Genomic DNA, 26,353 nt, shown 5'->3' with positions numbered 1-26,353 from the left:
GTGCTGACAATCAGCTGATAGGCTCCAGAGAGCAGCAGAGATTTTGGAGGTATGAAGCGACAAACATTCATATTTATTTGTATAATACTATCTCTAGGCTAGTAGTTGCAGTTGAGAATAACGCTGGCAAGTACCCTTCTGACTGTGTCACCTAGTTAGCATTTTACTAATACGTCAGGGGGATGCAGTCTGGGCTATGTTTTAATGGTGCTACCCATTTTTGGGGGGACTTGTCAAGAATATTCAAGCAGCGCAGTCTCATTGGCACAACGATACATTTGGCGTAGATTTGATTCCTCGTTCCCGCAACAGTGTCCGCCATTTTGATTTAAAATATGTATGAATCCTTTTCTGTCTTGCTCCAATCTTGAGGATAAAAGCAACAACTCATTTACTGGACCTGGGATTGTACTATAGCGGTTGGAAGGGTCAGGCAGCGTCTGGTGAGCTGACAAGGAAACACTCGACAGATTACTGACAGATTTGGTTAAATAACCTGGACGTGCATCACCAGTTGACTGGTTTGGAACATAAACAAACTGCTCAGCTAGCAGGCTAACAACACTGACGCCCTGGAGCTAAAGTCAAGGTAGGTGCTTGTCGAAACTTAGCTGAGAATTCTCAACTCCACGATATCGTGGAGATGACAATTCTCAGATAGTCGTAGCTGTGATATGGCAAGATTTCAATAATCAGCTTGACTACATACGCAGTCTAATTAACGTTAACTAGCTAACGTTAGCTAGCTAATATATGCTCAGACATTTGACAGTCATGGACAGCTAGCTAGCCACCTTGCTACGCAGCACTGCTTCCTAAAGATTGATTAGGAGAGTCAGAGCGGTGTGTGCTGGAACACACTGATTACTGTTCTCTCTATCTATCACGTTCAGGTTGCAGAGGTGGTGATGGAGTGTGAGTGTGTGTCAATGGTGTGGGTGTAATCATCCATGCAGATTCAAGACCATTCCTTCCTGCGTATTTGAGATAAATTACTTAAGAGGTCTGACCGAGGAAACACTTTACTAAGGTAAGAAGAAAACACTCACACGTGACATTATGCTCACTAAAAGTTGCAGTCTAGACTATCTGTTCACTTCAGGTTTAAAGTGCTTCCCCTGTAAACTGAGGGGGGGGGTGTCTGGCAGTTCCCCCCACCCCATCAATCATACCCCCTCCTTGCATCCTTCTTTAGCAAGACCACAGGAAAACTCATCACACACAAGACCAAACAGAAAAATGAAAGTTGCAAAACCTATGATACACAGTGAAGTTGGTGAGGATGTCTTTCTATTCACTGTGTCTCCTCCCAGCAGCGGCAGCCATGTTCTGGAAGTTTGACCTGCACACGTCGTCCCAGCTGGAGGCCCTGCTTGAGAAGGACGATGTCACGCTCACTGAGCTCATGGAGGAGGAGGACGTACTGCAGGAGTGCAAGGCCCAGAACCGCAGGTTAGCCTTTAGCATTAGTGCCTGCACATTGTTTATTAGCGCTAGCTTTAGCATTTCCAATAGGAAATGGTATAATGCTAATGCAAACAAGTGTATTTTGGCTCCTCCTCTCTGGGCCCCAGGCTGCTGGTCTTCCTGTCCCAGGACACCTGCATGCAGGAGCTGCTGCACCTCATAACCACAGAGCCCCCTGCTGGTCTGGAAGAGACAAAACGCTTCAAGTGAGTAGATGCACACACACGCAAGCGCGTACGTTCAGTCAGTCAGTGGGATACTTCACTGTGCGTGCGTGTGTGTTCCAGGCACCCTAACATAGCGTGTGAGCTCCTGACGAGTGATGTAGGGGTGATAAATGATAAGCTGGGAGGAGAGAAGTCCCTGCTGGACACCCTGTACTCCTTCCTGGAGCAGCCCCCTCCCCTCAACCCCCTCCTTGCATCCTTCTTCAGCAAGACCATCGGAAACCTCATCACACGCAAGACCGAACAGGTACAGTAACAAACACATCTCACACACAGTTAAAGGGATACTTCGGGGTTTAGGCAATCATACTTACCCAGAGTCAGACAAACTCATGGATACCATTTTTATGTCTGTGTGCAGTTTGAAGGAAGTTGAAGGTATTATATCGTTAGCTTAGTGCATTTGTTGGAAGTCTCCAGGAACTACTAGCCAGCTCCTCTCAAAAGCAGGGAAATAGACCTTCTAACTACTCCTAAGCTGGGTGATTGGTCATTTATAGTCTTACAAAGTTATACATAGTAATCAATATTTTATACATTCGTACATTTCTGATAATCGTAAGAAACAAGATTCTATCCACTTCCTCATTCTGTCCCCTTGTTGCATAGAGATTGCAATGTTGTATCTGTCTCAGTGGCGCTGCCCATGCGCTCACAGATGCAATAATAGGACAGATACAACGTTGTGATCTCTATACATCTCTATTCGACACCCGAACAGAATGAGGAAGTGGATCGAATTTTGTTTCTTATGATTAGCTGTAAAATTAACACATTTATAAAATATTGACTTCTGTAGCTTTATAAGACTAAATGACCAACCACCCAGCTTTGGAGTAGTTAGGTCTATTTCCATGCTTTTGAGAGGACCTGGAGACTTCCAGCAATTGCGCTACGTTAACAATATGTTACCTTCAACTTTGTTCAAACTGCATGCAGAGACATAAAAATGGTATCAATGAGTTCGTCTGACTCTTGGCAAGTAGGAAAAAAGGCTTAATTGCCTAAACCCTGAAGTATCCCTTTTAATGGTTATAATCTGGTTGTGTTGTGGTCCGTTTCCTGCAGAGCAAGGAAGGTTTTTTCTCTCTAGTGTAGATAATAAAATTGGTTAGAATAATCTATATTGTTGTATGATGTTGAAAATAGGTTTTTAGTTGATGTGGTTGACAGGTGGTTGTATTATGGTTGCGTTGTGGTCTCTGTAGGTGATCTCCTTCCTGCGGGGAAAGGAGGGTTTCCTGGGTCTGGTTCTTAAACACATCAACACATCGGCCATGATGGACCTCCTGTTACGCCTCATCAGCTGTGTAGAGCCTGCTCCTCTCAGACAGGACACACTCAATGTATGTTTCTCACACACACACACACTCAGTGTGACGTAAAATATGTAATGGTGTGTTTGTGTTCCCTCTGCAGTGGTTGAATGAAGAGCGGCTGGCCCAGAGGCTCATAGAGCTCATTCACCCTGGGAAAGACAAGGAGGTGAGACACACACACACACACACTATCTACTGATGACTAGAGTGCTGTCAGAGGAGTAACACCAGCCATGTGTGTTTCAGAGACAGTCAAATGCGTCCCAGACTGTGTGTGACATCATCCGTCTGAGCAGAGACCAGGCCAATCAGCTCCAAGACAACTCTGAGGCCGACCCTCTGCTTGCCGTGCTGGAGTCGTAAGTCTCTCTCTCTCTCTCTCACTCACTCACTCACTCACTCACTCACTCACTCACTCACTCACTCACTCACTCACTCACTCACTCACTCACTCACTCACTCACACACACACACACACACACACACACACACACACACACACACACACACACACACACACACACCCCTACCTACCTGTAATGTCCTGTGTGTTCCTGCAGGCAGGAGTGTGTGGGTCAGCTGCTGGACAACATGTTTGTGGGAGAGGGCACTGAGAGCTGCATCGTCTACGGAACTCAAGTCCTTCTCACCTTACTGGAGATCAGGAGGCCGGGGTGCGTGTTCTATTCTCGCATGCCTAAAAAGCTTACCAAATGGGATATATAGGAATTTGGTCACAGGCTAGCCCCTCTTTGACTCACAAATTTCCACAAATCCTAACTGTGTTTTTGGTATGTGGTGTGTGTGTGTTCCAGGGTGGAGGGTGTGTTGGATGTGTGTGTTCAGGGATATGAGAGGTGTGTCAACAGCAGCATCCTGCAGGCTGTCCAACCCCACCTCACACACTATCACCAACTACTGCTGGATCCTCCCAGGGTAAACTCGCACACACAGACACACACACAGGGTTGGGCGGTATCCAGATTTTCATATCGTCATACCGTCCTTTTCGCATCATGGGATTTACGGTATTACTGGCTTAGTACGCAAGGGGGCACCAAAAAATGCTAACAAAATTAGCACAAGTAATAGCGAATTTCCATGGAGGCTGCTAGCTTAATATGCTAACGAGCGCAAACGAAAATAGACTAATTGCAAAGACGGACAATCCAGCTCATAAAGTTATACATGTATAGGTAGGAGCTACCGAATGTCATTTTTTGGGATTTTGGACATTTACAAGCGAATGTGAACAAGATATATTTATTGTGCAAATGAACAAAGTTTTGACTCATGCTTGTCTGAAGGAAGGACAGTACTAGCTCTGGAGCAGCATGTGTACAAGCTGTGTCTGTGTGGAGTCTGGAGTCGCTAGGGCAACGGGGCCTGCCTGCTCTGCTCGGAGGAGGGGAGGAGCAGACAGGCCTAGAATGGAGAGGAGAAAAAATGCAAGGGAATTAAGATGGCACTGGCAGCTGTACAGATAACTCATCCAAAGGGCTTTGACTTCTCAAACACAGCAGAAAGCTAATACAAAATGATACCCCATCCCCTTATTAATTAATCCACTTACATAACTAGCAAATTAAACTTAGGGGTTGCTTTAACGCAGAATTCTGCGTTTTTCACGCATGACAAAAAGATAAAACACATAAGAAATATCGGGCATTCTATCAACAGACAGCGCTCTGACTGATGTGTAGCTACTTTTACGGGCACTTTTCTCAATGTAGCCAGACTAATTTTCTCAGGTAAAATGCAAGATTAACATAAAACAAAACATTAGGAAATGTAGCTGGCTACATTCTTTCCGGGGGCGGCAGGTAGCTTAGTGGTTAAGAGCGTTGTGTCAGTAACCGAAAGGTCACTGGTTCTAATCCCCGAGCCGACTAGGTGAAAAATGTCTGTGCCCTTGAGCAAGGCACTTAACCCTAATTGCTCCTGTAAGTCGCTCTGGATAAGAGCGTCTGCTAAATGACTAAAATGTAAAAAAATGATGTTTTAGCAAAAAATACCTTGCTTTTTCATTGTAAGCTCATTTACTTGTGTGGCTGCCAGCCAAATAGCGTAGCACTTCTGTTGTCATCTGATGAAAATGAAGCTATTTTATGCCGAATGTGTTGCACTAATGTATTTTCTGTGAATGATAACTTTAGTTGCACATCCCTGATCACTCTTTTGAAGCAAAAAAAACACTTGACTTTCAATATAGAACGCGACCCCTGTCAATACACAGCTGGACTCACCTGCTCACGCTTTCTCACGTTGTGCTATTTACAAATTAACAGGTGATGGCTCAACTGTTCTGTGGAACTAAGGTAAGCTTCATAATGTAAAATAATGTGACCGGTGAAATGAAGAACACGATCTGCTTTATCTCCTAACGTATTGCACAAGTTGACTGCAGGTATTTACTTAAGTAGCTACAAATATAAAAATGTATTGAAAAACTTCAAATAAATCGTTTTTAATGGTGTTGACGGTATTCCAAATACCCCGGTATACCGCGCAAGCCTACACGCACATGCACACTATCAACATACACAAATCCTGTATTCTCTGACTATGTCACCCATCCAGTCTTGCGGTGTTATGTGTTGTACAGTCTCGGAGCTGTAATGTCAGCTATTCAACACATCATAAAACTAAATTACACCTGTGTGTGTGTCTGTGTGCGCGTGTGTTTAGCGGACCCCCATGCTGACCAGTCTAGGTGTGTTGGAGGTGCCACTGGGTAACTGTCGTCTCCATGTGGCCAGACTGATGGCCTCCCTACTACAGACCACTAACACAAGTTATTACACCTGTTGTGAGGACACCATTTATAACAACACCGTCACAATGGAGCTCTGCAGACTCCAGACCATAAACCTTCTACTGGTGAGTACACACACGCACACCATGTCCTGGTTTGTATACATATTTTAACTGTTAACCTGTTTGTGTTGTGTGTTGCAGGACCTGTTCTTTAAGTACACCTGGAACAACTTCCTGCACTTCCAAGTGGAGCTGTGTGTGGCAGCCATCCTCAGCCACTCTGCCCAGGAGGAGAGACCCCAGGTTGGCCTGGTTATCCAGGAAAGGCCCTTGGTTCCCCTAGAGGACATGCCCCAGGCCAGCTTTGCGACCCAGGAAAAGCCCATGTTTCTCCAGGAGGAGAGGCCTCAGGCCAGCCTCCCAACCCAGGAAAAGCAGGCCTCGTCCGGCCCCAAACCCCCACTGCCCTCTGTTCCTCCTGACATCTCCACACATAACCCACTGGTGACCCATGTACGAGTCTCTGTCTCTGCGTGCCTGTGTTCCTCTGTAACATTCTCTCTCAAGGTCTCCCTCTCCCTCACGCTCGCTCTCTTTCTCTTCATCTGTAGTTGTTTCAGGACTGTCGTCTGGTTCAGAGGATATTGGAGGCCTGGGAGGAGAATGATAAGACTCAGTAAGACACTCAGGGCTCTATTTTCTGCTGGCACTAAGGAGGCACAAGTGTCAAACGCACATTAGTTTGCAATTTCGTCATGTAAAAACTGCCGCAGTGGCATTTTCCAGCCGTACGCCAGGTTCGACAATTTACCTGTCTAACATTAGCTCGCTTTCGCTGAGGTGGGAGGGGTGGCAATATTTGAGGTGTGTCCTTTAAAAAGAAGCGCAAAAGTGACAATTTCATGTAGCGCTAATGGGAAGAACCACAAAAAGCAGGTCTTAAGGGTAACGCAATTCATAATGGCATGGATTTTGAGAGTGGAAGTGCAGCCTTACCAGGTGTATCTCGTATTTAGAAACATACTAAAACTATTGATTTCCCCACATTTCATTTAAAAACCAAGCATATCCTACCCTCCCCTTAATCAAAGTTGGTTTAGCAGCATTGTATAGGTGCATATTTTTTATCCTGGCCATTAGCCAAGTAGCCTATGAATAAAGGCTTTTAAATGGTCTACTGAGAGTGCTTTGAAATATGAGGATTTTGCCATCATGCTATCCATCCCCATTTTCAAAGAGCGCCCTTCATCCTATTACCAAAAACACGCTCCTCCAAACTATTCAGTCCTCATCTAATGCCATATCAATGGCAGATGTTTTTGAGAATCTGCCTCGCACATAGGCAATGATACAATTGACAGGTGCCTAATATTTTGTATAGACGTGTGAATGTAATGCGTAAAGACATTCAGGCCTACGTGTGCACACCGTGCCATGGAACGAGAGAAGCGATTTATGATATCATGCTTCTGACCCCATCCTATTTAGAAATATTGTTGGTGTTTTAATAAACAGATTGCTTGTTTTCTGTTTCATATCAAGCCCTCCATAGGCTACCCTTACTCGAGGCTACCAAGGCTGGTTCAACAGCAATGCGTTGTCTTTTTTACCCTGGCCTTGCAAAGTAGCCTATCCATAAAAGGAGTTTAAAAGGTCTATTTGTCGGAGTGCCTTGAATTGAAAATATACTGCACATCCTAAAACATACAGTGAGGGGAAAAAAGTATTTGATCCCCTGCTGATTTTGTACGTTTTATACAGGTAACAAACTGAGATTAGGAGCACTCCCTTTAAGAGTGTGCTCCTAATCTCAGCTCGTTACCTGTATAAAAGACACCTGGGAGCCAGAAATCTTTCTGATTGAGAGGGGGTCAAATACTTATTTCCCTCATTAAAATACAAATCAATTTATAACATTTTTGACATGCGTATTTCTGGATTTTTTTGTTGTTATTCTGTCTCACTGTTCAAATTTAACCTACCATTAAAATTATAGACTGATCATTTCTTTGTCAGTGGGCAAAATCAGCAGGGGTTCAAATACTTTTCTCCCTCACTGTACACACACATTCCTACCTGCATACTTGATTTCGTTTTTCAAGTATCCATCTCCAAAGAGTGCCAATCTCTCATGCGGTGACCAAAGACTCACTTCTCCAGAGTTAATTAAATTATTCCGTCCTAAAATGCAGTATCAACGGTAGGCCTAGACTATATTTAGCATATTGAAAATGTGCCTCACACATAAAATGTATGGGAGCCTAGTATTTTTTATTTTAGGAGACGTGCAATGCATAAAGACAAGCAGGCTTGGCTAGGCTCGTTGAAGGGAATTGCAATGTTGAAAACATAGGCTGTTGAGCAAACACTGGCTGTTGTGTTTTTTACTGTTGCTATTACTTGTTACTGTAGCCTATGCTATTTAATAAACTGTAGTATCAATCCACAATGGGCCAGGATGAGAATACTCCGAATTGGAGTTGATGACAATGCAAATACCATCAATAACCTACAGAACTTGAAACAAAACGCATGCGATATTAAGCCAAGGAAGCCAAGCCCTCATCACACCGACAACTTGTTTATTCATGAAAACCCAGCCCTTTCGCGCCACCGCCAGCTATTGCGCTCATAATTCCCTCTGTGAAAATAGCAAAAAATATTTCTGACACACCCTGGACCTATTGCGCTACCGCCAGTGCTTAGATTTACCACTGCGTTAGGTTTGTTAAAAATAGAGCCCTCAAACTGTTAAAGTTCAGCTGTTTTTGCTCCTGTTTTGTCATCTGTGATTGATGTGTAATAGTGTGTCACGAGTGTAGTGTTAACGTTTATAAATGTAATTGTGCGTGTTACATTTTGTCACGAACGTGTGTGTTCTCAGGGCAGAGGGGGGAATGAGGAGAGGCTACATGGGTCACCTGACAAGGATCGCCAATACTGTAGTCTGTAACATGGAGAAAGGACCAGTACACACCCAGATCAGCAGCCTCATTACAGGTAGGGCTGTGTGTGTTACTTAGGCCTACGGGCATAGCAAACCTATTGTAGAATAAATGTGTGTATGTGTGAAGCTCTCTACTGTCTGTGTGTTGCAGAGCTGCCTACGGATTGCAAGGGGCGCTGGGAGAGCTTTGTAGACCAGGCCCTGACAGAGACCAACAGGAAGAACACTGTAGACCTGGTACCCATACCTGCTCACACAAACGCACACCAGTGTTTCCCCTAGGGGTTTTTTTTCAGCAGTGGTGGCAAGGTAGCCGGGGTTGGGGGGTGCATTGCTACAAGCGGGGGACTTCCAGTCATTAAGCCAACGACTATCCATCTAAAAGCGCGTCTCAGCAGATATATATTCCGACTTCAACTGTATATATACACATTTTACATTTTAGTCATTTAGCAGACGCTCTTATCCAGAGCGACTTACAGTTAGTGAGTGCATGCATTTTTCATATATATATATATATATATATATATATATATGAGCGCAATAGCTGGCGGTGGCGCGAAAGGGCTGGGTTATATATATGAAAAATGCATGCACTCACTAACTGTAAGTCGCTCTGGATAAGAGCGTCTGCTAAATGACTAAAATGTGTATATATACAGTTGAAGTCGGAAGTTTACATACACTTAGGTTGGAGTCATTAAAACTCGTTTATCAACCACTCCACAAATGTCTTGTTAACAAACTATAGTTTTGGCAAGTCGGTTAGGACATCTACTTTGTGCATGACACAAGTAATTTTTCCAACAATTGTTTACAGACAGATTATTTCACTTATAATTCACTGTATCACAATTCCAGTGGGTCAGAAGTTTACATACACTAAGTTGACTGTGCCTTTAAACAGCTTGGAAAATTCCAGAAATGATGTCATGGCTTTACAAGCTTGTGATAAGCTAATTGACATAATTGGAGTCAATTGGAGGTGTACCTGTGGATGTATTTCAAGGCCTACCTTCAAACTCTGTGCCTCTTTGCTTGACATCATGGGAAAATCCAAAGAAATCAGCCAAGACCTCAGAAGAAATGTGTAGACCTCCACAAGTCTGGTTCATCCTTGGGAGCAATTTCCAAACGCCTGAAGGTACCACGTTCATCTGTACAAACAATAGTAAGCAAGTATAAACACCATGGGAGCGCGCAGCCGTCATACCGCTCAGGAAGGAGACGCACTCTGTCTCCTAGAGATGAACGTACTTTGGTGCGAAAAGTTCAAATCAATCACATAACAACAGCAAATGACCTTGTGAAGATGCTGGAGGAAACAGGTACAAAAGTATCTACAGTGGGGAGAACAAGTATTTGATACACTGCCGATTTTGCAGGTTTTTCTACTTTCAAAGCATGTAGAGGTCTGTAATTTTTATCATAGGTACACTTCAACTGTGAGAGACGGGATCTAAAACAAAAATCCAGAAAATCACATTGTATGATTTTTAAGTAATTAATTTGCATTTTATTGCATGACATAAGTATTTGATCACCTACCAACCAGTAAGAATTCCGGCTCTCACAGACCTGTTAGTTTTTCTTTAAGAAGCCCTCCTGTTCTCCACTCATTACCTGTATTAACTGCACCTGTTTGAACTCGTTACCTGTATAAAAGACACCTGTCCACACAAACAAAGGTTTCTGTACCAAATATTAAGTTCTGCTTTTCTGATGTATCAAATACTTATGTCATGCAATAAAATGCAAATTAATTACTTAAAAATCATACAATGTGATTTTCTGGATTTTTGTTTTAGATTCCGTCTCTCACAGTTGAAGTGTACCTATGATAAAAATTACAGACCTCTACATGCTTTGTAAGTAGGAAAACCTGCAAAATCAGCAGTGTATCAAATACTTGTTCTACCCACTGTATATCCACAGTAAAACAAGTCCTATATCGACATAACCTGAAAGGCTGCTCAGCAAGGAAAAAGCCACTGCTCCAAAACCGCCATTAAAAAGCCAGACTACGGTTTGCAACTGCACATGGGGACAAAGATCGTACTTTTTGGAGAAATGTACTCTGGTCTGATGAAACAAAAATAGAACTGTTTGGCCATAATGACCATCGTTATGTTTGGAGGAAAAAGGGGGTCGCTTGCAAGTCGAAGAACACCATCCCAACCGTGAAGCACGGGAGTGGCAGCATCATGCTGTGGGGATGCTTTGCTGCAGGAGGGACTGGTGCACTTCACAAAATAGATGGCATGAAGAGGAAGGAAAATGATGTGGATATATTGAAGCAACATCTCAAGACATCAGTCAGGAAGTTAAAGCTTGGTCGCAAATGGGTCTTCCAAATGGACAATGACCCCAAGCATACTTCCAAAGTTGTGGCAAAATGGCTTAAGGACAACAAAGTCAAGGTATTGGAGTGGCCATCACAAAGCCCTGACCTCAATCCTATAGAACATTTGTGGGCAGAACTGTAAAGGTGTGTGCGAGCAAGGAGGCCTAAAACCCTGACTCAGTTACACCTGCTCTGTCAGGCGGAATGGGCCAAAATTCACCCAACTTATTGTGGGAAGCTTGTGGAAGGCTACCCAAAACGTTTGACCCAAGTTAAACAATTTAAAGGCAATGCTACCAAATACTAATTGAGTGTATGTAAACTTCTGACCCACTGGGAATGTGATGAAAGAAATAAAATCTGAAATAAATAATTCTCTCTACTATTATTCTGACATTTCACATTCTTAAAATAAAGTGGTGATCCTAACTGACCTAAGACAGGGAATCTTTACTAGGATTAAATGTCAGGAATTGTGAAAAACTGAGTTTAAATGTATTTGGCTAAGGTGTATGTAAACTTCCGACTTCAACTTTGTGTATATATGTATACATACATACATACATACAGTGCATTCGGAAAGGATCCACATTTTGTTACGTTACAGCCTTATTCTAAAATGTATTAAAATAAATAAAAATCCTGATCAATCTACACACAATATCCCATAATGACAAAGCGAAACGTTTTTTAGAAATTATTGCAAATTTATTAAAAACAAAAAACATTACTTATGTAAATAAGGTTTCACACCCTTTTGCAATGTGACTCGAAATTGAGCTCAGGTGCATCCTGTTTCCATTGATCATCCTTGAGATGTTTCTACAACTTGATTGGAGTCCACCTGTGGTAAATTCAATTGATTGAACTTGATTTTGAAAGGCACACACCTGATTATATAAGGTCCCACAGTTGACAGTGCATCTCAGAGCAAAAATCAAGCCTTGAGGTCGAAGTAATTTTCTGTAGTGCTCCGAGACAGGATTGTGTCGAGGCACAGATCTGGGGAAGGGTACCAAAACATTACTGCAGCATTGAAGGTCCCCGAGAAGACTGGCCTCCATCATTCTTAAATGGAAGAAGTCTGGAACCACCAAGACTCTTCCTGGAGTTAGCCGCCCGGCCAAACTGAGCAATCGGGGGAGAAGGGCCTTGGTCAGGGAGGTGACCAAGAACCCGATGGTCGCTGACAGAGCTCCAGAGTTCCTCTGTGAAGATGGGAGAACCTTCCAGAAGGACAACCATCTCTGCAGCACTCCACCAATCAGGCCTTTATGGTAGAGTGGCCAGATGGAAGCCACTCCTTAGTAAAAGGCATGGCAGCCCACTTGAGGTTTGCCAAAAGGCACCTAAAGGACTCTGACCATGAGAAACAAGGTTCGCTGGTCTGATGAAACCAAGATTGAATTATTTGGCCTGAATGCCAAGCATCACGTCTGGAGGAAACCTGGCACCATCCCTACGGTGAAGCATGGTGGTGGCAGCATCATGCTCCAGGGAAGTTTTTCAGCGGCAGGGACTGGGAGACTAGTCAGGATCGAGGGAAAGATGAACGGAGCAAAGTACAGAGAGATCCTTGATGAAAACCTGCTCCAGAGCGCTCAGGAACTCCAACTGGGTCGAAGGGTCGTTGTCCTGTTGGAAGGTGAACCTAAGCACACAGCCAAGACAACTCAGGAGTGGCTTCGGGACAAGTCTCTGAATGTCCTTGAGTGGCATAGCCAGAGCCCGGACTTGAACCCGATCAAACATCTCTGGAGAGACCTGAAAATAGCTGTGCAGCGACACTCCTCATCCAACCTGACAGAGCTTGAGAGGATATGCAGAGAAGAATGGGAGAAACTCCCCAAATACAGTTGTGCCAAGCTTGTAGCATCATACCCAAGAAGACTCAAGGCTGTAATCGCTGCAAAAGTTGCCTTAACAAAGTACTGAGTAAAGGGTCTGAATATTTATGTAATTGTATTATTTCATTTTAGTATTTCTTAAACATTTGCTAACATTTCTAAAACCTGTTTTTGCTATGTTGTTATGTGGTATTGTGTGTAGATTGATGAAAAAAATTAATAATTTAATCAATTTTAGTATAAGGCTGTAACATAACAAAATGTGGAAAAAGTCGATGGGTCGGAGTACTTTCCGAATGCACTGTGTATGTGTGTATATTAAAATGTGTATATATAAATGTGTTTTTGTTGCAGTGGTGGCAACAATTTAGCAGTTAAATTAATAAAGAGGAAACTCTGCGTACACACACCATCAAATATACTGAACAAAAATATAAACGCAACAATTTCAGTTCATATAAGGAAATCAGTCAATTGAAATAAATACATTTGGACCTAATCAATGTATTTCACTTGACTGGGCAGGAGCACAGCCATTGGTGTGCCTGGAAGGGCATAGACCCACCCACTTGGGAGTCAGGCCCACCCACTGGGGAGCCAGGCCCAGCCAATCCGAATGAGTTTTTCCCCACAAAAGGGCTTCATTACATACAGATACACTGTCCGGGTGGATGGTCTCAGATGATCCAGCAGGTGAGGAAGCCGGGTGTGGAGGTCCTGGGCTGGCGTGGTTACACGTGGTCTGCGAATGTGAGGCCGGTTGGACGTACTGCCAAAGTCTGTAAAACGATGACGGAGGCGTCTTATGGTAGAGAAATTAACATTAAATTATCTGGCAACAGCTCTGGTGGACATTCCTGCAGTAAGCATGCCAATTGTGCGCTCCCTCCAAACTTGAGACATCTGTGGCATTGTGTTGTGTGACAAAACTGCACATTTTAGTGGCCTTTTATTGTCCCCAGCACAAGATGTACCTGTGTAATGATCATGCTGTTTAATCAGCTTCTTGATATGCCACACCTGTCAGGTGGATGGATTATCTTGGCAAAGGAGAAATGTTCACTAACAAATCAAATCAAATTTTATTGGCCACATGCGCCGAATACAACAGGTGAAGACATTACAGTGAAATGCTTACTTACAGCCCTTAACCAACAGTGCATTTATTTTAAACAAAAAAGTAAGTGTTGAGAAAAAAAGAGCAGAAGTAAAATAAAATAACAGTAGGGAGGGTACATATACAGGGGGGTACCGGTGCAGTGTCAATGTGCGGGGGCACCGGCTAGTTGAGGTAGTTGAAGTAATATGTACATGTGGGTAGAGTTAAGTCTCCTGAGTGGCGCAGTGGTCTAAGGCACTGCATCGCAGTGCCAACTGTGCCACTAGAGATCCTGGTTCGAATCCAGGCTCTGTCGCAGCCGGCCGCGACCGGGAGACTCATGGGCGGCGCACAATTGGCCCAGCGTCGTCCAGGGTAGGGGAGGGAATGGCCGGCAGGGATGTAGCTCAGTTGATAGAGCATGGCGTTTGCAACGCCAGGGTTGTGGGTTCGATTCCCATGGGGGGCCAGTATATATAAAAAAAATATATATATGTATTCACTAACTGTAAGTCGCTCTGGATAAGAGCGTCTGCTAAATGACTAAAATGAAAAAAAAAAATGTTAAAGTGACTATGTATAAATAATTAACAGAGTAGCAGCATCGTAAAAGGATGGGGTGGGGGGGGCAGTGCAAATAGTCCGGGTAGCCATGATTAGCTGTTCAGGAGTCTTATGGCTTGGGGGTAGAAGCTGTTGAGAAGTCTTTTGGACTTAGACTTGGCACTCCGGTACCGCTTGCCGTGCGGTAGCAGAAAGAACAGTCTATGACTAGGGTGGCTGGAGTCTTTGACAATTTTGAGGGCCTTCCTCTGACACCACCTGGTATAGAGGTCCTGGATGGCAGGAAGCTTGGCCCCAGTGATGTACTGGGCCGTACGCACTACCCTCTGTAGTGCCTTGCGGTCGGAGGCCAAGCTGTTGCCATACCAGGCGGTGATGCAACCAGTCAGGATGCTCTCGATGGTGCAGCTGTAGAATTTTTTGAGGATCTGAGGACCCATGCCAAATCTTTTCAGTCTCCTGAGGGGGAATAGGCTTTGTCGTGCCCTCTTCACGACTGTCTTGGTGTGTTTGGACCATGATAGTTCGTTGGTGATGTGGACACCAAGGAACTTGAAGCTCTCAACCTGTTCCACTACAGCCCCGTCAATGAGAATGGGGGCGTGCTCAGTCCTCTTTTTTTCCTGTAGTCCACAATCATCTCCTTTGTCTTGGTCACGTTGAGTGAGAGGTTGTTATCCTGGCACCACACGGCCAGGTCTCTGACCTCCTCCCTATAGGCTGTCTCATCGTTGTCGGTGATCAGGCCTACCACTGTTGTGTCGTCGGCAAACTTAATGATGGTGTTGGAGTCGTGCCTGGCCATGCAGTCATGGGTGAAGAGGGAGTACAGGAGGGGACTGAGCACGCACCCCTGAGGGGCCCCCGTGTTGAGGATCAGTGTGGCAGATGTGTTGTTACCTACCCTTACCTCCTGGGGGCGGCCCGTCCATTTTTTACATTTACATTTTAGTCATTTAGCAGACGCTCTTATCCAGAGCGACTTACAGTTAGTGCATAAATTTTTTTTTCATACCCCCTGTGGGAATCGAACCCACAACCCTGGCATTGCAAACGCCATGCTCTATCAACTGAGCTACATCCCTGCCGGCCATTCCCTCCCCTACCCTGGACGACGCTGGGCCAATTGCACGCCGCCCCATGGGTCTCCCGGTCGCGGCCGGCTACGACAGAGCCTGGTGGGAAAGGGCAGTGTGGAGTGCAATAGAGATTGCATCATCTGTGGATCTGTTGGGGCGGTATGCAAATTGGAGTGGGTCTAGGGTTTCTGGGATAATGCTGTTGATGTGAGCCATGACCAGCCTTTCAAAGCACTTCATGGCTACAGACGTCAGTGCTACGGGTCGGTAGTCATTTAGGCAGGTTATCTTAGAGACCTTGGGCACGGGGACTATGGTGGTCTGCTTGAAACATGTTGGTATTACAGACTCAGTCAGGGACATGTTGAAAATGTCAGTGAAGACACTTGCCAGTTGGTCAGCACATGCTCGGAGTACACGTCCTGGAAATCCGTCTGGCCCTGCGGCCTTGTGAATGTTGACCTGCTTAAAAGTCAGGGATGTAAACAAATTTGTGCACAACATTTGAGGGAAATAAGCTTTTTGTGCGTGTGGAATGATTCTGGGATCTTTTATTTCAGCTCATGAAATATGGGACCAACACTTTACATGTTGTGTTTATAGTTTTGTTCAGTGTACATACACATGTAAAACCCCTGGCCTCTGTGTTCCAGGTGTCTCACAACCTGCGCTCCTCCAGTGAAGACGATGACAGACAGAGTCCCTTCCCCAAAGAGTTGTCACTGCAACAGGTACACACACACACACGTATTTACAGATAGTAATCTACTGCTCCTACTCTGTCTTGGTAGCTACCATAATCCAGTTCTGTTTTATATGGCTGCTATCTTCCAGACATTCTCAGACTACCAGATCCAGCAGATGACTGCTAACTTTGTGGATCAGTTTGGCTTCAATGACGACGAGTTCTCAGAACACGGCGACAACATCAAGTAAGACGCAAACATGCAACATCAAGTTAATCCTCTTAAGTGGGTCTGACTTGATTGTGACTGAGTGTGTATGTTCTGTGCTGCAGCGCCACCTTTGTCCGGATCACAGAGATCAACTTCAACGTGGACACAGAGGACACTGTGAGTGACTGAGTCAATAGCCTCTACCTCCTAGGTGCTTCCATTTTTGAAATTCACTGTTTGTCATTATCTAAACTGGTCTAAGAGTACAGTCATGCATGGAATCTATACGCATACATTGTTGTGTGTGTGTGCGTGCGCTCACAGGCTAAGACTGCAGCATTTGAGGCCTGCACTAAGGAGAAGATCCAGTTGTTTGATGACAGCGAGGAGGAAGACATCTGGGAGGAGAGAGAGATCAACTATACCACGCACACCAAGTCTAGGACCAGGTACACACAAACTCAGATTAACAATACAACACACCAGGACCAGGTACACACACACACACATAGGCCTACAGATATGCTATCTTAATTTGAAGCTGCTTCTCACAGCAGGATTATACTTAATGGAAATGTTTGTATGGGTTGATACATTTTTCGTTAGGGAAAATCTAATCTGACATTTTAAAGTGGAAATTACAAACTTTAGAAGCCTTTTTAAACCATGAATACAATAGAATGTGCATTTCCTGCTGCTCAGGAAAATTATTTGTGACAACAGAGTGATCATATTTAGATAGCAGATCTATATGCAGACACACACAAGTAATGCTCCCTCTCTTGGTCTCTCAGGTTTGGGGGGCCGCATACGTCTGTTGGATCGGCTCAGAGTGATGGGGTGAGCGATACTCCTGATAGGTCAACAGGTTCTGACACAGATGAAGGTGAGGTGCCTAATGAGGTCACAGGTCAGACTGAACACAGCAAGAACATCAGCCAGACAGAGACTGCACAGAGTAAGAATGACTATTTGAACCCAGGTCTGTTTGTGTTTGAGTATTTCATGGGTTTGCTTTGGAGTGTTTTTGTGGTTGTGTGTAGTTATAATTTTCTTTGGTTGTGTGTTGCTGTGGTAGTATATATTTATCCTTCTGCCTGTTTTGTTTGTGTGTGTCTGGTGCTCAGCTCTGAGTTGTCTTTTCTCAGGCCCTGGCTGGGCGGCTAGTTTCGGGGAGGTGAACTTTAACTCCCCCTCATCTGGAGTGGACATGGACCCATGGGGTAGCCCCGCCCCCATGCCTGGAGTGGGTGTAGACCCATGGGGTAGCCCCGCCCCCAAGCCTGGAGTGGGTGTAGACCCATGGGGTAGCCCTGCCCCCAAGCCTGGAGTGGGTGTGGATCCATGGACTACCCCCGCCCCCAAGCCTGGAGTGGGCGTGGACGCATGGGGAAGCCCTGCCCCCCAGCCCGTAACTACAGAGGCTGAGAAGGGCTGGGCCAAATTCACTGATTTTCAGCCCTTTTGCTGGTGAGTGTAGCCACGTTTCAGCCTGTCTTTTTGAACCTTCTGCTGCTCATGTATAGGTTTATATTCTGACGTGTGTGTGTGTGTGTGTGTTCAGTTCAGAGACCGGTCTGAGGTGCACTTCTCCAGTGAACTCAGAGATCTGTGGGTCAGACAAAACCAAACCCAGCCAGGGAAAGAACCGTAAGTCTGTGTGTGTTCTTCCTGCATTGTGAGTTGTGTGTGTGTGTGTGTGTACACTGAGTGTATGAAATATTAGAAACACCTTCCTAATATTGAGTTGCACCCCTTTTGTCCTCAAAACAGCCTCAATTCGTCGGGGCATGGACTCCACAAGGTGTCGAAAGCGTTCCACAGGGATGCTGGCCCATGTTGACTCCAATGCTTCCTACAGTTGTGTCAAGTTGGCTGGATGTCCTTTGGGTGGTGGATCATTCTTGATACACACAGGAAACTGTTGAGTGTGAAAAACCCAGCAGCGCTACAGTTCTTGACACACTCAAACTGGTGCTCCTGGCACCTACTACCATACCCTGTTCAAAGGCACTTACATCTTTTGCCTTACCCATTCACATGAGACATGGATTGGCACACATACCCAATCCATGTCTCAATTTTCTCAAGACTTAAAAATCCTTCTTTAACCTGTCTCCTCCCCTTCATCTAACTGATTTGAAGTGGATTTAACAAGTGACATCAATAAGGGATAATAGCTGGTCAGTCTATGTCATGGAAAGAGCAGGTGTTCTTAATGCAAAGTATGTTCACTTTGCAGAGCATGTTTGTATAACCGTGTGTGTGTTTTCTCTGCAGCGTGTGTGTGGAGTGTTTGTGTGGCGAGGAAGGCTCCCCTGGTAGCATCAGACACCTCTTCATCAGGAGGCTCAGACAGCGAGGAAGAGGAGGAAAAGACTGAATCCGTTACTATGGAGATGGTATCCAAGGAAATGGTCACTACAGAGACCATTGTCACAACCGCTGGACTGGAGACCATCAGACTTACCATGGATGCCAAGAACGAGAGAGCTGGCACCAGGTATATACTGTGTATTCGGAAAGAATTCAGACCCCTTCATTTTTTCCACATTTTGTTATGTGACAGCCTTATTCTAAAATGGATTAAAATCGTTTTTCCCCCCTCATTAATCTACACAAAACACCCCATAATTACAAACCAAAAACAGGTTTTTTGACATTTTTGAAAATGTATAAAAAATAAAAAACTGAAATCACATTTACATACGTTTTCAGACCCTTTACTCAGGACTTTGTTGAAGCGCCAAGGACATTCAGAGACTTGTCCCGAAGCCACTCCTGAGTTGTCTTGGCTGTGTGCTTAGGTTCATTGTCCTGGCTCCGTTCATCTTTCCCTCAATCCTGACTAGTCCCCCAGTCCCTGCCGCTGAAAAACATTCCCACAGCATGATGCTGCCACCACCATGCTTCACCGTAGGGATGGTGTCAGGTTTCCTCCAGACGTGACACTTGGCATTCAGGCCAAATAGTTCAATCTTGGTTTCATCATACCAGATCATCTTGTTTCTCATGGTCTGAGAGTCCTTTAGGTGCCTTTTGGCAAACTCCAAGCGGGCTGTCATGTGCCTGAGGAGTGGCTTCCGTCTGGCCAGTCTACCAAAAAGGCCTGATTGGTGGAGTGCTGAAGAGATGGTTGTCCTTCGGGAAGGTTCTCCCATCGAGGCCACAGTGTTTTTGGGGACCTTCAATGGTGCAGAAATCCTTTGGTACCCTTCCCCAGAGCTGTGCCTCGACACAATCCTGTCTCTGAGCTCTACGGACAATTCTTTCGACCTCATGGCTTGGTTTTTGCTCTGACATGCACTGTCAATTGTGGGACCTTTCCAAATCATGCCCAATCAATTGAATTTACCACAGGTGGACTCCCTTGAGATGTTTCTACAACTTGATTGAAGTTCAATGGAAACATGATGCACCTGAGCTCACTTTCGATTCTCATAGCAAAGGGTCTGACACAATTTGTTTTATTTAATCCATTTTAGAATAAGGCTGTAACGTAACAAAATGTGGAAAAAGTGAAGGTCTGAATACTTTCCGAATGCACTGTACTCACACCCACTGTTTCTCTGTTTAGTAGTGCAGTATGTTCAGGGCCGGCGTTATGGGGGGGCCTTAGGGAGCCGTACCTCTTTGCCCTTCCAAATACAATATTGATCATTTATTTGACAGAGAAGTGCGCCAACAGAAAGACTCATCAATCTTAGTTTAAAGCATCCGAGTGAGCGAAACGGCGCCCCTCTGTCTTAGTTCGTGTAGACGAATTATCTGATGCTGTCTGGACCAAAAGAGTATGGCATGTCATACTATTTCTGGAGAGCATCAGATACATGGGCTACATATAGAGGTGCGCTGTTTCGCTCGCTCTGATGCTTTCTCCGGTGATGTACATCTCCCGAGCGGCGCAGTGGTCTAAGGCACTGCATCGCAGTGCTAGCTGTGCCAGTAGAGATCCTGGTTCGAATCCAGGCTCTGTCGTAGCTGGCCGTGACCGGGAGACCCATGGGGCGGCGCACAATTGGCCCAGCGTCGTCCAGGGTAGGGGAGGGAATGGCCGGCAGGGATGTAGCTCAGTTGGTAGAGCATGGCGTTTGCAACGCCAGGGTTGTGGGTTCGATTCCCACGGGGGGCCAGTATGAAAAATAAAACAATTGTGTATGCACTCACTAACTGTAAGTCGCTCTGGATAAGAGCGTCTGCTAAATGACTAAAATGTAAATGTAAATATAGTTTCAGCAGAGAGGAAGAAGCGAAGCGAGAGGGCTCACTCTTGCCAAAATCAGTCCAGAATAAGCCCAGTCCAGAATAAGCCCAATTCATTTATATGGGAATAATATACAGACCTAAGCTTGTCGCCTGCCTTCCCGCCTTTGGTACAAAGACTCCCATTGTTAGGGTGGAGACATGGGCATCTCGTCATTATGTACAGATCTCTGGTTTCAGCCTCTTGCGAATTGGAAAGGAAAGTTGGCAGGTGCACACTGCACTGTTAGGATGCTGGATTGCCCTAAGGTAAATTGATGTTTCGCCAAAATTATATAATTACTCCTGTCTAAATAAAATCATTCAAAATACTTCACCAGGGAGCATGACTTAGCCACAAGAGGATAATTATCTTGTTATTATTATTTTAATTGCTGTGGATTGTTTAAAATCACAAGTGTGTTTGGGAAGCCTGCGATTTGGGTAGTGCGCGTGGTAATGGGTTTAGCTGATTGAGTTGCAGCTCTCAGTGAAAAGCATCTAAAATATGTGTGAAGATTTGTCTTGAGTATAATTTAAAATGTTGCATCAAGAAGAAGGGGAGGGGGGTGTGGCAAAGCTATGGTGAGTATCTCTCCAGAATGCATGCATATGTAGGAAAGTGATTGTCTTAACTCACCATGTACACCACTCATTTTTTCTTCAACTCACACAAGTCAACGAAGTCTGTTTTTTTAACATCCATTGTGAATGATAGTTCCTCAGTATCTGAAAAATATTTCCAACACTCCCAGCCTTGCTAATCACCAAGCGGTGTGAAAGAGCAAAATATCACGATCTAATGATCCCAGTGGAAACGTCATAAAAACAGCTTTCTGTCCCGAGCTCACTGGCGCAGGAAACTCTCCGGGCCCGGAATAGGCTAGTTGATACAATGTTGCAAGTTCGCTAGCGACAGCCTCTGGCCAGAACAAGTGATGAGTCATTTAGCCGATGCTCTTATCCAGAGGGACTTACAGGAGCAATTAGGGTTAAGTGCCTTGTTCATGGGCAAATTGACAGAGTTTTCACCTAGTCGGCTTGGGGATTCGAACCAGCAACCTTTTGGTTACTGGCCCAACGATCTTAACCGCTAGACTACCTGCCGCCCTACAATGTTGCACTTCACTAGCAATAGTTCAAGTCAAGACAGATAGAAAGGGAGGCGGAACAGAGAGATGAATGTGATTGAAAGAACCAGAATTTTCATCACAATATTTTCTACTGTTTTTATTTGTCGGCTTTAGGCCTATGTATTTGACTTAGTTGACGATGGAAGTTATAGGCCTACTCCTGCATCTCTGAGTTCTATGCTCTCATTTCTTTAGCCGCCAGTGGATCACAGTGGATCAATATGTCCATATGGCAGAGGCTATTGCTCTCCCAATAGTTGAATTTTAATTTTGAGATTTTTATGATTAACCACGTGAAAATGATTTTGAGAAACGAAAACGTTATTATCGAAATTTAACTGTTCCACGAATATACACATATAAAAATAATCATAACTGGCACGCAGATCGGTAGAAATGGTAGGATAAATTGTAAGCTTCCCCAAACTTGAAACTCACGAGCTGCCTATGGTCTTTACTATTACATCCATGAAAAAACGTGGTGCCGGGTCTGAATTTATTCCCCTCCTTGCCTTACTGTCCACACCACTCCTCTGATCTTACCTTCTCTCCTTCCCACCCTCCCAATACTCATTCTTTCCTAATCTGTCCTCCCAACTCTTTTCCTTTCCTACTCTCATCTTTCCCCCAGTCGTTTCTTCCTCTCCTCTACTCCCTCATTCCCTATCCTCTCTTATCCACTCCCCCATTTCCTCCCCTCGCCGCCTCATGTAGTGTATGAGGTCTACAACCACAGTGTGTTGCCTGTGGAGTTTGTAGCATTGGGAGTTTATTACAAAGTGTACAACACTTTGCAGACCAAAAACCAACGACCTAGTGTGTGTTAGCCACAGGTGAATTCTGCTAATAAGGCATTGAACTTTGTGTGCAACTGCATGATAACTAACTGTATGTTTGTGACCTCTGACCTTTGGATGGGCATCCCTCCGTTCCTCTCTGACCCAATCACTATGCCTCTCTACTCTAGGTCTGTGCTGAGATCTACTAGGGGCAAATCTGAATAGGCTCGAAAATCCTATATAGTGCACTACTTTTGGCCAGAACCACATAGGCCTGCCACATAGGGCTCTGTCTAATAATAGTGCCCTATACAAGAAATAGGCTGCGATTTGAGACACAACCAAGATGTTCTTAGTTGTGCCTTTCTACTTTTACAGTGAGGCTGACATGAAAGAGAAGGAAAAGGAGAAAGAGAGGGTGATGGGTAGAGGAGACCTGCTTAATGCCACCGCTGCTCCTCTCACAGATCGGCCTGCCACCGTCACAAAGTAAGTATGTGTCTGTCTGTCTGTCTGTCTGTCTGTCTGTCTGTGTTGTGTACCTGCTTCTTCACTGACACCACCCCCTCCACTCTCCCCACAGAGAGACACCCTCCTCAGCAAACGGACTGGCCTAGTACTGCGCTACCACGACACACACACCTCACACACATACACACTCCATTCCCTAGCTAACACAACCACACTCCACTTCCCAACAACACAATGCCATGCAACATCCTGTATTTGTGAGCAGTGCTGCCCTGTCATTGGTCCGTGTCGAGGACATCTACGGTGGATGAGAGGGACAAAAACCAGAAGAGAAAAGCCAGTTCAGAAACCAGACCACAGCTCCTAAACACAACAACTAATAAACAGGTTCATGTGATGTTTGTCTCTGCCCTTCTGCTGTAGTCTCTCCTACACACCTATCACATCACCACACGACACACTGGGACATGACGTGTGTGTGTATGCGCACGTTAGGGCTGCACAATTAAGCAAATTCACATCGACATCGCAATATTGACATGTGCAATGTCCATTCTCGACATCCAAAATTGCAAGCAATATTTTTAAACGCCTCTATGCCGCGCGTAAGGTCCGTTGTTATAGTTTACTCTGTCGTCCCTCTTCCCACACACACCAAGACTCTACCCCTGTCAATCAAGCAGCGCAGTTCCTCCTCCTCGGTCAAATGCAGTCAACAGATTGTTCTAACAAGAAAGATGCTTCTTTCCACTTTGCTTCTTAGTGTACATCATTGTGTTTCTATGATTCCAACAGTTTACCCAAGTGTTTTGATATTTATAACGAGTCAAATCGCAATATTTGGTTAAATAAATCGCAATTCATTTTCTGGGGCTATCGTGCAGCCCTAGCGCACGTGCACACGCACGTGTGTGATCCAGCTTTATGTAGTCAGCTGGGTGTTTTTGCACTTAACTTAAGCTCTTTGTTGAGTAGCGAGACGAGACACTCCACTCCCGCTGTAGTCACATCCTCAGCCCAGAGCAAAGTCTGAGGCTTGGGGAGAAGGGGAATGAGTAGTCCGTAAGATACTCAAAGCCAAAATGTGTTCTAAAAATGTTCCTAGTTTAATTGATTTGACTCAATCATTTCAACATAGAAAATCCAGACTGATTATGAAATTCAACCACTATCTTTCTCTCTCTGTGTGGACTATTACAGGTAGTGAAAATATTGATTGCTACTGTGCTGTATATTCGTGTGCGTGCTTGTGTGGGGGTGTGTGTGTGTTTGTGGGAGATTTGGGATATATTCTCAGGTTAAAAGAGCAGTCCTGTGGATGTGATGAAAGCCTGTGTGATGTCACACAAAAACACACAGACTATATACACACACACACGAGACTAAAAACACACACACACACGAGACTATATACACACACACACGAGACTATATACACACGAGACTACAAACACACACACACGAGACTATACACACACACGCGACTATACACACACACAAGACTATACACACACACACAAGAGACTAAACACATACACACACAAGAGACTAAACACACACACACACAAGACTATATGCACACACACACACACGAGACTATATACACACACGAGACTACACACACACAAACGAGACTACACACACACACACGAGACTATACACACACACACGAGACTATACACACACACGAGACTATACACACACACACACAAGAGACTAAACAAACACACACAAGAGACTAAAAACACACACACACGAGACTATATACACACGAGACTATACACACACGAGACTATACACACACACACGAGACTATACACACACACGAGACTATACACACACACAAGACTATACACACACACAAGAGACTAAACACATACATACACAAGAGACTAAACACACACACACACAAGAGACTAAACACACACACACACACGACTACACACACACAAGACTATATGCACACACACACGAGACTAAAAACACACACACGAGAATACACACACACACGAGACTATACACACACACACACGAGACTACACACACATACACACAAGCGACTACACACACACACAAACAAGAGACTATACACACACACACACACAAGATACTAAAAACACACACACACACAAGAGACTATACACACACACACACAAACAAGAGACTATACACACACACACACAAGACTATACACACACACACACACACAAGACTATACACATACACACACAAGAGACTATGCACACACACACACACGAGACTACACACACATACACACAAGCGACTACACACACACACAAACAAGAGACTATACACACATACACACACACAAGATACTAAAAACACACACACACACAAGAGACTATACACACACACACAAGACTATACACACACACACACACACAAGACTAAACACACACACAAGACTATATGCACACACACACACATACACGACTATATGCACACACACGAGACTAAAAACACACACGAGACTACACACACACAAACGAGACTATACACACACAAACACAAGATTATACACACGAGACTACACACACACACGAGACTATACACACACACGAGACTATACACACACACACAAGACTATACACACACACACGAGACTATACACACACACACAAGAGATTAAACACATACACACACAAGAGACTAAACACACACACACAAGACACTAAACACACACACACACACAAGACTACACACACACACACACACACACACACACAAGACTAAAAACAAACACACACGAGACTATATACACACACACACACACACAAGACTATATGCACACACAATCACACACAAGACTAAAAACACACACACACAAGACTAAAAACACACACACACGAGACTATATACACACGAGACTATACACACACACAAGAGACTATATGCACACAAACACACGAGACTAAACACACACACACAAGAGACTAAAAACACACACACGAGACTATACACACACACACACGAGACTATACACACACAAACGAGACTATACACACACACACAAGACTATACACACACACACACGAGACTATACACACACACAAACGACTATACACACACAAACAAGAGACTATACACACACACAAATGACTACACACACACAAACAAGAGACTATACACACACACACAAGACTATGCACACACACACACAA

General features: G+C 44.5%; 1 protein-coding gene across 2 annotated transcripts; it reads left to right on the top strand.

Annotated features, from left to right (window-relative positions):
- Positions 1-38: 38 nt before the first annotated feature.
- On the top strand, positions 39-23,568 carry LOC121531971 (serine/threonine-protein phosphatase 6 regulatory subunit 2). Of its 2 annotated transcripts, none has more exons than XM_041837591.2 (25): positions 39-589; positions 894-1,030; positions 1,317-1,452; positions 1,575-1,673; positions 1,755-1,941; positions 2,903-3,040; positions 3,114-3,179; positions 3,260-3,372; positions 3,574-3,687; positions 3,829-3,949; positions 5,702-5,893; positions 5,972-6,283; positions 6,382-6,446; positions 8,655-8,770; positions 8,869-8,954; positions 16,304-16,381; positions 16,485-16,582; positions 16,669-16,723; positions 16,871-16,995; positions 17,341-17,504; positions 17,695-18,016; positions 18,111-18,196; positions 18,827-19,049; positions 23,079-23,189; positions 23,284-23,568. In XM_041837591.2, exons 3-25 carry the CDS (start codon positions 1,325-1,327, stop codon positions 23,315-23,317), a joined length of 3,033 nt encoding a protein of 1,010 aa, XP_041693525.2. In that variant the 5' UTR covers positions 39-589; positions 894-1,030; positions 1,317-1,324; the 3' UTR covers positions 23,318-23,568. The 2 variants fall into 2 exon arrangements, with proteins under 2 accessions (XP_041693525.2, XP_041693524.2); XM_041837590.2 differs by having other exon boundaries at positions 1,314-1,452.
- The last annotated feature ends 2,785 nt before the right edge of the window (positions 23,569-26,353 follow it).

The sequence above is a fragment of the Coregonus clupeaformis genome, chromosome 19 (genome assembly GCF_020615455.1).
Source record: "Coregonus clupeaformis isolate EN_2021a chromosome 19, ASM2061545v1, whole genome shotgun sequence".
NCBI classification, from domain to species: domain Eukaryota; kingdom Metazoa; phylum Chordata; class Actinopteri; order Salmoniformes; family Salmonidae; genus Coregonus; species Coregonus clupeaformis.
The sequence above is the reverse complement of the archived record's forward strand: the minus strand, read 5'-3'. Positions and strand labels throughout refer to the sequence as shown.